The sequence below is a fragment of the Rosa rugosa genome, chromosome 2 (genome assembly GCF_958449725.1).
Source record: "Rosa rugosa chromosome 2, drRosRugo1.1, whole genome shotgun sequence".
NCBI classification, from domain to species: Eukaryota; Viridiplantae; Streptophyta; class Magnoliopsida; order Rosales; family Rosaceae; genus Rosa; species Rosa rugosa.
The window spans coordinates 67,571,009-67,584,735 of record NC_084821.1 but is presented as its reverse complement, the minus strand read 5'-3'; the positions used below and the strand labels follow the sequence as shown (position 1 = coordinate 67,584,735).

The following is a 13,727-nucleotide window of genomic DNA, read 5'->3' as shown; positions in this document are numbered from 1 at the left end:
CATTCCTCTTCATCTCCACTCCATTCCCTCTTCATGTCATGACATGCAGTTTCTGAAAAACAGACCCAAACTATCTATTTCTCCATCCGTCAGTGTCTTTGTTTTACCGTGTTAAAAGTAGTCCGCGAGCTGAAATGATATGATCGCAGGCTTCTTTCAAGATACAACCTAACTTTCCTCTTTTGGTGAATAATAAGATACCACCTACCATCAATCTTAACAATAATAATTGCAGTGTTTTTCATCTTTCAAGATCAGTTTAGAAAGCAAGTCAACAACAGAAACGGAAAACGTTCGGAAGGCAGAACAGACAGTAAACAACAGCAAGAAATGACGATTCTTTTTACTCTTTCAAAAGGATCAGTAGATGCAACTTTACATTCAGTTCTCAGGTTGAAAATTTTCCTTCACCATCACAGTGGAGCATTTGCTCTTTTCCATTCATTTGCTTCATTGTGAACCATTCAAGGCTTTTCGCTACAGTAAATATATCACATTCACCAGTTTAAATGTACATGGCAACTTATACTATCATAAGTTAAATTACTGTTTTCCATCAACTAAAGAATATAAATGTTTCTTTGAAGGAAAGGAGCTAATAAAGACATGTTATTTCAACCAAGCACTCACAGGAGGCATATATTGGGTTGTTTTAGAAGGTAAAACCATTAGAATCCCACCCAACAAAGTAACCCTTAACATGCTCTTGAGCAACTCAATTTTATTAAGAAAAAACTTACTGTCTCCATTAGTCACTTAACATTTTAGAGAGAAACAGATCTTGCACAAAACCAGCTCTCCCCGTAGCTTGTTGTATCCTTTTCTCCCGCTCTTCATGACTCAAGGAAGGATCAAAACTGCAAGAGACATAGACAGGGAGAGAGAGAGAAAGAGACAAAAAACAGAGAAAGAGCTAACGATTTAGTCCAAAGAACAGCTTAATAGGCGCTTGAGCATACATTAAGCCTGGAAGAGGGGCAAAAGCCTCTCCACCATCAAGTCTTGAGACAAAACTAATTACTGAGCTATTACTCATATTGCATCTTGATGTGTATACACAATTTATGGATCCTTTACAAGCTAGGCATGTGAAGAAATGTAGGAAAAAACTCAGACAAGATTATTTGTTTTTGGCATTTAAAGGAGAATTCCTTATTTTACACAAAATCTCAGTTCAAGCATTGACTAGGCACCACCTTGGGGATTAGCACTTGTACCTTGAAGATGTTTAAACTCCTCACCTATCCAAACAAAAGTTTGGCAGTGTCTACTCCAGTCTATAGAGCCAAGGTCGATATGCTGTCTACCATACTTTTCATGCATTAAGAATTCAGAAACATGCAGAACAAGTTTTTGAAAGAATGGAGAGAACCATGTAAGTGAACTAATTAGTTGGCACAATATGTTGGAATGAGGAAACTAGGTAATAAATCAATATTCAGATTGTGTGAGGTTGATATACAACGCATCACTTTCTAACATTTAAATAGTTATTGGAAGGGCTTTAGAAGTCAATGACAAGCACAGTTTCTGATGAACACAAAACAATACCTTGATTTCCAAATATGTGATGGCGCCAACTTCTTTGCAGGAGTGTCCTCAGCAGTTGTTACCACAGATTTTGAAATTTCATCTGCTCCTGATGCAGGGAAATTCAAAATAAGTGATGACAGGAATGGATCAGTAGCTGCATTAGTGACATTAGCATTCTCTGATCGATATCCCCCACTCCCTAAAAGCACCTGGAGATGAGCCTCACGAAGATCCCGGCCAAGGAGAGACAGTGCTTGACTATTAGGAATAGCAACCCTACGTAACCTGCGACGTCTCTGCGAGTGATCTTATGTTAAGGGAAACTAAATGTATGAATCAAACTCTGTACATGGTTATATATTATCAGGCATTTAATAATGAGTGAGATCTCAACATTATTAAACTTCAGGTTTAAAGGATATCTTGAACAAGTGCCCATGTTGCAGTGTAATATGACTTAACATGTCCCGTGTAACTTTAATTGAGCAAATCGGACAAACCTGCAAAGAAGGGAAGTAAATACAGCTTCAGTCTTTTTTGCATCAAATATCAATAAAATTTAGAATTTTGTTACACCAAACTACAAAGTAACTAAAGGAAAGCAGACTAGTACTTTGTTACAACAAAGTTAACAAAGTTTCATTATTGCAAGTTCAGGAGTGGAAGTACAGCAAATAATTAACACTCACCTACCATTTCATTACTTAGGAACTCAGAAAGAAGTTTAATGTGACTTTAAGTCTTAAAGTTAATCCTTATAGTTAAAAAGTTCTCCATTATTGTTCCAACTTCTAACTTCCAACCATGGTGAGGCATCAAGTGATAGAATATCTAATTCATCCAACCTTCATATATTCAGTGCATTGGTTTTATCGTTATGAAGTTCTCCACACATATTCAGTGCAGGTGGATATAACTCATGTGGGGAACTTCATAACGATAAAACTAATCAAATGAAGCAACATAGACTATTAAAATTAAAACACAATTGAACTATTTTTCTTGCCAAAACAATTTGAGTTCCTTGACTATAAATAATAGTTCGGGCAGACCTCATATAAAGGACAAGGGGTGAGAGCTGGAGGCATTCAATAATAAACAGAAGATACCATGATGGGAGAGTCAAATTCAACCATCATATAAATGACTAATCAAATGATACAACCATTCTGCAATTTGAAGTAGGCATTCCCCAGTTTGAGGTTTGTGCATATCTCATACTGAATGACCAAATTGGAATAAAAGCATCCAAAGCCGACTACTTTAACCCTCTTTTACAAAACAATCTCATCATGAAATAACGGAGTCCATGGAAAAGGAGCATTAACCATCTAATCTATTCTCAGCTCAGCTCAATCATGCACCATATGCATAGAAGACAAACGCCTTATGCAAATAACCAACCTCAAAATTGATTTGAATCAAAAATTTCCCATATAAGGAAAAAGTTATAATCTTTTGCACAATTTCAATACCCAAAAAACAAAGACACAAAAAACCAAAGGTAACTTCCTCATATGCATGTGATTGTGATAAATGAAAAAAAGGTCAAAACATTAATTTCCTAATTAGGCAAAACAATTTAACCTGACGAAACCAAAGATCCTGCCTTTTTCTTCATTTAGAACCAAATCAAGAAACTTCATGCAAACAAAAGGAAAGAGAAAGATCCACGTACGGTGACTCTAGATTCGCACGGGTGCTCGTCCTCCAGGTGCGAACACAAGGACGCGATGTCGAAGTCCTCGTAGCAATACGGGCACGGGAAGTCCGGTCGGACCTCGTCTTCCACCTCGAAATCATCCATGCTCAGCCGATCTACACAAAACAAGAAAAATCCGATTCAATATATATCTCTCCCGTATCCAAATGAACGAACGTAACAGAAACCACGGTACGAACCCAAGTGGGAGCTCTGGTGATGGTGCTGCAACGTGTACTGACGTTTCGCGGCGGCGAGGCGGGAGGTCCAGAACTCGGAATCCATCTTGCACGATTTATAGACCGATTCAATCAAATTTGAAATCCAAACCAAGCTGGAAGAAATTAACAAGATTTAATACAAGGGAAAGAAAGAAAGAAGAAAAATATGGGAAAGGTTTTTATTTGAGCTTCTCTGAGATTCTCATTCCAGGTTGGTCTCAGGGAGCTGCAGGAACAGAAAGAGATATTTGAGGAGGAATATATAAAAATAAGAATGGGATAAATTTGACTTTTTCTTAAAAATAAGGAGGAAGCATCAGAAATAACGAAGAAGAAGATTTTGTTGTGAGTGAATGACTATGTTTAGAGTCTATAATACGGTGGCCTCTTTTGGGTTTCAGGTCTTAAATTATTGGAAAAGGGGAGGTGGTATGTGTGGTGATGACTAACTGTCGGAAGTCGACGACGAAATGTCCGGTAAGTCTTTCTGGTCGCCGTCCTAGTTTTCTCTCTTTATCCCTATCACTATCTCTTTATCTCTCTGTTATTTTCTTTTGCTTTTTTACCATTTCGGGTCTCTGATACCATGTATTTTCTGATGTTGAATACAGCGAACGTGCCAATGAATTTCCCGTTGATAAGATTTCGGCCGGTAGAGTAATGATTTTCTTAAGAAACCAAAGAAAAGAAGGATTTGCATCATTGCATGCAAAGAGTAGACTTGAGTCTGGGCCAGTTGGGCCTTCAAGCCCAGCCCATGTGGAGGGTTTTGTCACTTATGCATGCATTAGGTAACCTAAATTTCTCAAGTAGACTCTCAATATACGTCCAGTGTTTAATATAGCGCGCCTTGAGACACCCGTTAATAACATACTACTATTATTGCTCTGCTTTAGCTGAATATTGGTAGATGGTTTCGAGAATTTTTTATGTTAATGCCAAGTACTGTTGTTGTTTTCTTCTTCTTTCAGCTTGTGATAGTGTGCCTGGTGATCACTTGTGTCAAGTTATAAAGATGTGTTGTAGAACCTAGTGTCGAGTCAGTATTGGAATATTGAAATTATGCATACCATGTCACGCTCAAACTTGCATCAATTTATCTTTCATTCTCATCTCAAAATCCATGCATGTTTTATTGAAGAGTCTACCATCGCATCCTCTGATTCAGCATACATATAGCGGAATAAGATCAAGTATTTACTCACTCTTGACGTCTCTGCTCCCTTACCTAAGATATATACACTCTTGTCACTGATCTATAAACCGTACGTTGATTTACTACCAGCTGTCCTTTGTATATAGCACCCCAATTATAACCTAATTGGTCATAGAAAAACCAAACCTTCTCGGAGAGCAGAAAAGATCATATTCCTAAATGGAATAATTAAATTTAGACATAAATCATATCCAATTAAAAAGTTGGACCTATCATATAATAAATATTAAAACTCTTATATTTTAATATTTTAGAACGCGCCGCACGCGCCTAGGGCTTGGTCTTCTCCAGCGAATCTTCATGCCTTGTCCGGCGGCGCGTCCTTGGGATGTCGTCGTCGGACGGGCTAGACAGGACGGGTTGTTCGTGGGTGGTTCCTCGTGGAACATTGGTGGTCGGAGTAAGGGCTGCATGTTGAAGGCATCAGGGTGTCCAGATCGGGCCCTGTCATTGCCGCTTGGAAGCGTTGGTGGGCGGGGAAAGCAGAGGAGGAGTGGTGGTGGTAGACGGGTTGGGCTGTGGGATCTACAACCGGATCGCAGTGTCTCCCATCTCTGGCCAAAAACAATGAAGGAGGAAGCATACTAGTTGGTTGGGTCGGCGGGTTTGAATGCAGAAGTGGCACAACTCGATCCGATCTCTGACCAATGCTTTGTAGATCAGTGGATGGGTGGTGGCAGGTGTTGGGGGTTGTCGCCGGTTTCTGACCATCTCAAAATTGCATTTGGGGGGTCGAGTGTTGTCGGGTTTTGGCAGCCAGGACGGAGTGGAGGAGGATCTGGTGGAGGTGTTTGGCTCCAATTTTGTTGCAGCTGGTCAACAGTCTCTTTTATGCGCGGGCGTGCCAGCACCGTTCGGGTGCGGTCGTCGGGGGTGTCCCTTGACCTGACTTCTATCAAGCGATTGTAGACGAGGAGAGCACCAACCTCGTCGTGGGATTCTTTATGCCTCGTGGCGAGGACTTTTGCTGAGCTTCTTGAAAATCACAATCGATACTCGATGTTGTAGATCGAGCAGAGCGAGAACCACCGGGAAGTAGAGAGAACTTGCTAAAGCGTGACTTTAGCTTGGCTGGGTTGCTAGGGCGTTACCCTTGCTTGGCTGGTTCTGTAACCGTTGTGGTCGCGGCACTACCGTCGGCTCCCGAGGAGACTAGGACCGAAGCACGTTGACAGAGGGTTTGGTGGCACTGAAAGTCGGCTTCTGAGAAGACTAGGACTAGGAGTGTGATCACCGATAAGAGAAAGAGAAGGAGAGGAGTTGCTCTTAGAAAGGTTGCTCTAGAGAGAACTTAGATCATCTTAGAGATGTTGTTGAATTGTGTGTTGTCTTTTTGGTAGCGGCACTACCGTTGGCTCCCGAGGAGACTAGGACCGAAGCACGTTGACAGAGGATTTGGTGGCACTGAAAGTCGGCTTCTGAGAAGACTAGGACTAGGAGTATGATCACCGATAAGAGAAAGAGAAGGAGAGGAGTTGCTCTTAGAGAGGTTGCTCGAGAGAGAACTTAGATCATCTTAGAGATGTTTTGAATTGTGTTCTTGTTGTTGATACTTGTTGTAGCCTCTATATATAGGCTACCAAGCAATACTATTTGGCCTTAAACAACTCATAATGGGTTAGGTTTTAGCACTTAAACATTAATGGAATGTTAGGTTTAAGCACTTAAAACACTAATGGAATGTTAGGTTTAAGCACTTAAACACTAATGGAATGTTAGGTTTAAGCACTTACTGCTCCAATTTTTCTGCAGCTATATCTCCACCAAGAACTCAAAATGGGCCTTCGACCTCTTCACATCAAATGATCCACAATGAGTGTAGATCATTGTGGCAAATTTTCAGAGCTTTCTTCCATGTGGTTGGGCCGGAAACGCTGCTGGACCTCTTACAGGTCCAGTTTTCCAGTTTTGCTTCTGCAGAAAATTGGACTGATTGTTTGAAGGCCTTCCACTCAAAAATAGTTCTGGAACTCTTCATAAGAAATGATCCTTGAGCTGTCTAGAATGGATCTGCAGAGTTTCAGCTCATTTCGAGTTCATTTGATCAGTCTGTCACCCCTCCTTCCTTGTTTATCTCGGTTTCTCCTAGCCGAAGTAGGAAAATGTGCTAAAGTTGACTTTTCATGCTTCCATAGTAGGCTTTATTTAGCCTCTAAATATATATTTCGAACTTGTCGACAATATATAGCTTGAGCCACTGACTTTGGCTCAATTTCTCCAAGACGTGCCTTGTCAGGCAAAAATGCTCATTTTGGGTCCAAACAGGAGGACGCTTCAAGCGGTGGTGTCGAGGTGCGACGGTGAGGATGCTCCCTGAGGTGACTGACTACGTGCAGATCCCCATTTGGGCCTCAGGGTATTTGGGCTTGGGAGTTCTTTACTGGGCCAATTGTTTTGCTTTTTCTTTTTTGCATTTTGTTTGTTTTTTAGCTTTAGGTGGCTTCATGCCCTTAATAATGTCCTATTCTAAGTTAGTAGGGCGAGGTAGGCGTTGTCCCGGTATGTGCACCTTGAGTGCCGTGTCTGGCCTAGGACGGCAGCGAGTTCCTTGCATTGTCAAATGGTCGCAGCCTCCTAGTGGCAGGATGAAACCAAGTGTCACCGAATTTATTTTTCGGTGGCAACATAGTGGGAAAGTTGGTATTAGTGTATTATGGCTCCGCGTGAACATTATCTTTCCGGTATGTCGCCAAAATTGTAAAGCAAATAGAGTAGCCAGTCGTGCACTCTTTGCTAAATGGTGCGTGTTAGAATACACAGAATTAGTTGAGACTCCTGATATTATTTCGGGACGTTCTCTTCAAGCTTATTGTCATATGGGGTTTAGGCTCTATGTCCCCCCCCCTTGTATTCTATGGTTTCATTATTGGTTATGGCTTAAGGGCAGTCATTTTGGCCCTACCTCAAAAAAAAAAATAAAAAATTTGGACCTTAAGAAAATATTCTCATCAAATTCCAACACTAAATACCTCGTGTTTCCTTTTGACATCAATTATAGCAAGTTCACCGGTGTAGTTTTGACCGGGCACCAGCAAGGATTGATGATGTGTTGACCGGGCAAAGGGAAAATCATCCCTCCACCGGCCCAATCTTGCCCATCCAAGGTTTGGCTTTCCTTGACCGAGGCCAAGAAAAAAGGCAAAGCCTTGACATATTTCCTGACTAGGCTCGCCGGCTGCCAGCTCGGCAGGTACCTATCGTGGCTGACGTCGACACACTGTGATCGAAATTAAACCCAAAAGAAATTCAAACCGCCACCACAAGGGGTGGTAAGACGGAGGCAGGACATACCCAAGCTCCTCACTTCAGCCAACTCAATAAACTGGGCTTCCTCGGACTTCAATTGATGCTCCATGACGTCGGAAACGAACCAAGGAAGTCAGAGCAGCTACCGGCGGTAGCAACAACGCCGAACCCGAAACAACCTAGAAATCAATTTGTCAAAACTTGATCAAATTGAAAAACTAATTACACAGACTTGTAGAGCATGACGAGAAGAGTGATTTTCATACCACATACAGCCCAATCAGTCGCCAGAATTTGCAGAAATTCGCCGGAGCAGTCGGACATTCTCACCGTCGATTCTTCTTTCTCATTGAGTGCATGGACGATCTGAGACCGCAGACGTGACGGCGATGACGAGAGGAAGAGATCGGTGGCGGTGCGCCGGCCTGACGTGGCCGGATGGAGGAGCAGTGGTCGGACCCAGTCGCGGGTCATCTAGCTACCGAAACGGGTCGAGGCTTCTGGGAGAGTCTCGAATAATCTGAGCCTTTGATCTGATCCCGCCTCTATTTATACTCCCTTCTTTATTAATTTGGACAGCTCTGATGAAGCGGTGCTAGATTGAACGGTCCAGTTGCATCATAAAATTCCTTTTCTTTTCCAAAAGATTTTCCTTAATCCAAAACTTCCGAAAATCATAACATATAGCTCGGGTATCCGAAAAATTTCCCGAAAATTTTCACGAACTCGTCGTGTCGTGTACTTTATTATCCAACTCCTTAAATCGAGGATTTCACTTTGTGAAAATTTCTGAAAATATTCTCGAGTACTTTGATGATTACCGAGATCGTTAAGTAGTTTATCGAACGATCTCAATTTAGTTCGTTAAACTTTTCCGGGGCTCACATTAATTATCCATAAATCTCCATTATTATCATCTATTTACATCAAATATATTTTAATTTTAAAATAAAAAAATAATAATTCAATGAACAGTGAAAATGAACAATTAAAACACTCAATGAAGAGTGAAAATGAACAGTTAAGAATCGATGAACAGTGAAAAATGAACAGTCTTGACTGGTCAAGAAAACAAACGGGTGGAAACCCATGTCCAGTGGCAGTGAACAGTTACTTGACTGGTCGACGCATTGACTTTTCGACCTTGACATTTCTTGACTACGGGTGAACTTGCTCTTAGGATTGTTAAAGATATACGGACTTGTGTTAGTATTTAAAGCCTGGGACTCTAGGGTTTTCTCAATTGATACACTATTTTTTGGTCTATTGCCGCCTTGCCGGCTCAATCCCCTTTTCATGCCCAAAGTTGCTGCTCTCTTTCTCTTCCATAAAGTTAAATTCCATCGACCAAAGTCCGAAGACCAACTAATACAAAGAAGTAATTAATCTCAACAAGTAAGCAATGGGTGTATCTGTTGAGCAAGAAAGAAATAGAAGATGTGGAATTACCGAGTTGCCGAATTGCATTATGGAATCCATAGTCTCATTGCTACCTCTAAAAGACGCAGTGAATACCATCCTGGCTTCCCCTCCTCAGTGGAAGCACCTTTCTCATCCAATACTAACCAGGCGCAATCTAGAGTTGAACTATCTAAACTTTTTACGGGAGCAAATACCCGACGTATGAGGAGAAACAAGACTTTGCAAGACGTGTGAGTAAATATTTGCAGCAATATCAAGGTAACAAGGTCGACTCTTTGAAATTGCAATGCCATCTTGCTGCAGAATCTTGTGTCAGCCTTGATGAATGGACTCGTTGGGCAATAACAAAAGGAGTTGAAAAGCTTCATCTTCGACTTGGTACAAATAATGATTATGTTTTCCCTCACCGTTTACTTGTTGGCCCAACTTTAAATCTAAAACATTTGTCATTGGAGAGATGTTTTCTAAGACCTCCTACTACTGATTTTCAAGGATTCAATCGCCTAACTACTCTTCATCTACACCAAGTTTTTGTCGATCCATATTTGATGGCAAATCTCTTCTCTGTTTGTTTGTTACTAGAAAGCTTGGCCTTATATTATTGCTGCTGCACCAACAACGGTAGTTCACACCTAAATATTGTTGCTGGTGATCGTCTAACCGATCTCAAAGTGTTACACTGTGATGAGGGAACCAAAATGGAGATTTCGGCACTAAATCTTGCCTCCTTGGTATACATTAATCTACATTACAACTGCCACAACTGCAGGTTTTTTTCCCTACAAACTCCAAGGTTATCCAGAATTTTTTTCTCACGCCCGATGGGAAGTGGAACATTATTACCTCAAGCACTAATCCAATTTGCATTGTGTCCCCGGCTTGAGACTCTTCATCTGCGGATGCCAGCGAAACTAGCCCGAATTAGCAGCACATCAACTTATGGAAATCTCAAGCAACTCAACTTGGATATTATCCTATTCCGAATCCTTGTGCAAGAGGAGGACGATTTTGATGTTAATTGCGTGCTGGATCTTCTCAAGGCTGCACCCCTTTTGGAAGAGCTTATAATACTGGTAGTTGGAGGACATTTGTCTGAGACTAATCCACAAGAGATGAGGAATCATTCTGGATTCACAAATGATAATTTGAAAATGGTTAAGATGAAGGGATTTTTGGGTCATTGGTACGAGACACAGCTGGCCATTGGTATCCTAGAGAATGCACCAAACCTCAAGATGCTAGTAATTGATCCATTTGATCCATTTGAAAAACACTATTCGGATGATGGAAAGTACCCCGAGAATTATTCAGAACAACATATGGCTGTTGTTGAAGAAAAACTCAAGGGAGTAAAGACCGATGCTCAAATCCTGTTTCTATAATTGCCTGGTTCAAGAATGCCAAATCCTATATATGCGTGTTTCATGTAGACTTGGTTTGATAATTCCATTGTTGTAAAATGCTCTGAATGTTGGAAGACGGTTTTGATAATGTTTTGCGTTAATGCTACTATTGTTATTTTATTTCTTCTTCTTTCAGCTTCTGATTATAGTTTGCCTAGTGATGATCTTGTGTGTTGTGTCAAGTTATAGAGATTCTTAGAACCTAGTTTCGATTCAATATTGGAATATTGTGAATTTGCATATACCGGCCACCCCTGTCACGGTTCTTCTTGCATCACTTTATCTTTCATTCTCAAACTGCATGCATGTTTTCTTAAAAGAGTCTGACATCCTGGTCATCATAGCTATACCCATTAGCAACCAATCAGTATGGACTGGGAATATTTATCAGAGAGTTCTGGACTACTGGTGCTTTTATATAGCAGGAGCTAGTAGTACTGCGTGTTCTAATTCAGCAATAGAAGCAGATTGATGAAGCATTGAAGGTGGCTTCGAGACTGAACTTGCACAAATTGAAAGTGACTGCAAGGAAATCATTGACTCTCTTTCCTGCAACAGGGACCGTGGCAAATACCAAAGCCTTGAGACAAGTTTCCAAACAAGGAAATTTGATTTGTTCCATTGCATGTGTTAATTCTATTTATTTAATCCCATAGTTAAAACTGTTGCAATATAGTTTAACTTTTACTAAGGGAAACATATCAAGATCACTTCCTCAATGATTAATATTGTATAACAAAATAGTTTTAAAAGTGAAAAATCCCTCAAGAAAGTCTTGCAAAATTCTTTGAAATTGACGAAAAGTACGACAATGCCGCGCATCTCAACGGGTAACAATCATTCACCTACAATAAAAGAACAAAAGGTAAACTGTGATGGTACTTTGCAGTTGAGGCAAGAATATAAGTCGATCAATAGTAAAATGGTCCACAACTGAAACGAAATAATTAAGCAAGGTAAAACATAAAGGCAACAAGACAAGTCTCCCAAAATCTCAAGTGTGCTGAGGAATCATCAGTCATAAACAAAGGGATTTCAAAGAACCAATGTCAACAGAAGAAGAAGAAGAAGCTTACGAATGATTTGGAAGAAGCACGAAGCATAATCTCGTACACTTGTCATAGGGTAAAAGTTAAAATATACTAGAAAATATGTACCGCTTTGTGTTACCAATTACATTATAAGATGTTGTTAAAGCAATAAATGGAATAAGATTAGAATCAGTAACTGTGACACGAAGTAAATAACGGGAATCAGCGATCTAGAAACAAATTTTACTTGTTAATTAACAATCAGAGTTCTTTGATCCTGTCAAATTCCCACACTAATTTTAGATTGATACTATTCTATCTACTAGAGAATAATTCCAATGCCAATAAGCACATTTCAAAAGTTGACAACAAATAGCACATCCAAGTCACTCCACATTTGATGCTTGATCCTCATTTAGTTAGCCACTTAAAGAATTTCGATAGCAAACTAGGAAAAAAGATTGTTCTCACTGATTGAATGCCATGGCCGCACTTCCATCCATCCATCATCATCATCTAACTTCAGCCCCCTTCTCAAAAAAGGAAAAAAGAGAAAGAAAGTGAAGAATTTGAATATTTAAAAAGTTGTCACTTTCTGATTCACCTAATTCAAACAATACAAAAGCGTTGTCTTTTGCAATTCACAGCTTTGCTTAACACAAATTGGCTTCCCTATCAGCCCGTGAAATTGAACATAACCGCAACTAAAATGAACCGCTTCCGATTCCAATTCCAATGCCAGAAACAACAAATTTCAACAAATACAATCACGAATTATGAATCGAAAAGTCAAAAGAAAATTGGCAATCTATACCTTCAGGGATCAAAACATAGAAGCGTTGCGAGACTTCTAGCTTCGAAGTGAGCAATGCAGAGGCTGTGGCTGTATGGTAGGGAAGCAACGTCTCCACGCAGCAGCTCAACTCCACAGGCGACCTTCCATATATAAGCTCCAAAACGATGTAGTAAATCAAAAACGACAATGAACAAGTTTAACAATAAACTAGGGTTTAGGGTTTTGTGTGTAATTGGTTTACCTGAAGATGCGATGAGAGAGTAGGTTTTGGTTTTGTTTGGGGATGCTAAAGGGCGAGGCGACTGGTTTGGTTTTGGCTGCGAAAGCGAGCCTCGAACGCAGCTGGGTGGTTCGAGACGTGGTGGAGCGGAGCACTGACCTAGCGGCCAAGGAGGACATGGCGTTATGGGTTTTAGGATTGGCGAGGCCTTGAAGAGGTTTTGAGATGTGAGCAGTCTTCTACGTTCCTATGCATGAGCTCCGTGGCTAGGGATAATCCAAGTGGCATCATACTAGGGATATTTTTTTTTTCCCCTTAACTTTCTTTTCGCTTGAAGACAAAGTCTTACATACGGCTGCCGTGCAACGTGACTGATAGGACTATCTAATCAAACTCAGAAATTTTGAATAAACTCCCAAATTACCACTATTTAAATACCTAAAACACCTTCTACATATGCACTGATTGGTCAGCTGTACTACACGCATGGCACGGCTTACGTACGCAAGTTCTTCTCTCGGTTGAATTAGGAAAACATGCGTTGCTGTGATCTTTACATTGTCTCCATGCAAGTCTCGATGTGGCAAGCAAGTCTCGATGTAGTATGCTTTTCCGACTTTGAAAGAGTCGACCTTGTTACCTTTATGGGTCGCAAATATGCACACACATTTTAGTGATTTTACAAAGTCCTGGTCCATCTTGTCCATGTCGAACCCAATGTCATGGTTGCTTCCGAAAACGTTTAGATTGTTGAATTCTAGATTGCGCCTTGTTAGAAGGTGCAATCCGTGGCTCCACTGAGGGAAAACGGAAAACCAGGCTAGTTTTGACTAGAGGTAGGTAATGAAACTATGGACTCCAGAATGCAATCCGGCAACTGAGCTATTTTTCCTTCTTGCTGACCAGATTGAGCTATGGCTTAGATTTCTAGTTTGAT

The 13,727-nt window shown here is 40.6% G+C and overlaps 2 protein-coding genes across 3 annotated transcripts; both read right to left on the bottom strand.

Moving 5' to 3' along the window:
• Positions 1-478: 478 nt before the first annotated feature.
• Positions 479-3,832, bottom strand: LOC133729571 (protein DEHYDRATION-INDUCED 19-like). Its single transcript, XM_062157120.1, has 5 exons — positions 3,436-3,832; positions 3,212-3,351; positions 1,956-2,033; positions 1,552-1,835; positions 479-857 (listed from the first exon to the last, which is right to left on the bottom strand). The coding sequence occupies exons 1-5, from the start codon at positions 3,518-3,520 to the stop codon at positions 749-751; spliced, it is 696 nt and encodes a 231-aa protein (XP_062013104.1). The 5' UTR covers positions 3,521-3,832; the 3' UTR covers positions 479-748.
• Positions 3,833-11,372: 7,540 nt separating this feature from the next.
• On the bottom strand, positions 11,373-13,144 carry LOC133728150 (protein NUCLEAR FUSION DEFECTIVE 6, mitochondrial-like). Of its 2 annotated transcripts, XR_009855641.1 has the most exons (4): positions 12,812-13,144; positions 12,589-12,710; positions 12,246-12,304; positions 11,373-11,588 (listed from the first exon to the last, which is right to left on the bottom strand). XR_009855641.1 is itself a non-coding variant. In XM_062155562.1 (3 exons), exons 1-3 carry the CDS (start codon positions 12,967-12,969, stop codon positions 11,581-11,583), a joined length of 288 nt encoding a protein of 95 aa, XP_062011546.1. In that variant the 5' UTR covers positions 12,970-13,144; the 3' UTR covers positions 11,373-11,580. The 2 variants fall into 2 exon arrangements, 1 of the variants encoding a protein (XP_062011546.1); XM_062155562.1 differs by lacking the exon at positions 12,246-12,304.
• Between the last annotated feature and the right edge of the window lie 583 nt (positions 13,145-13,727).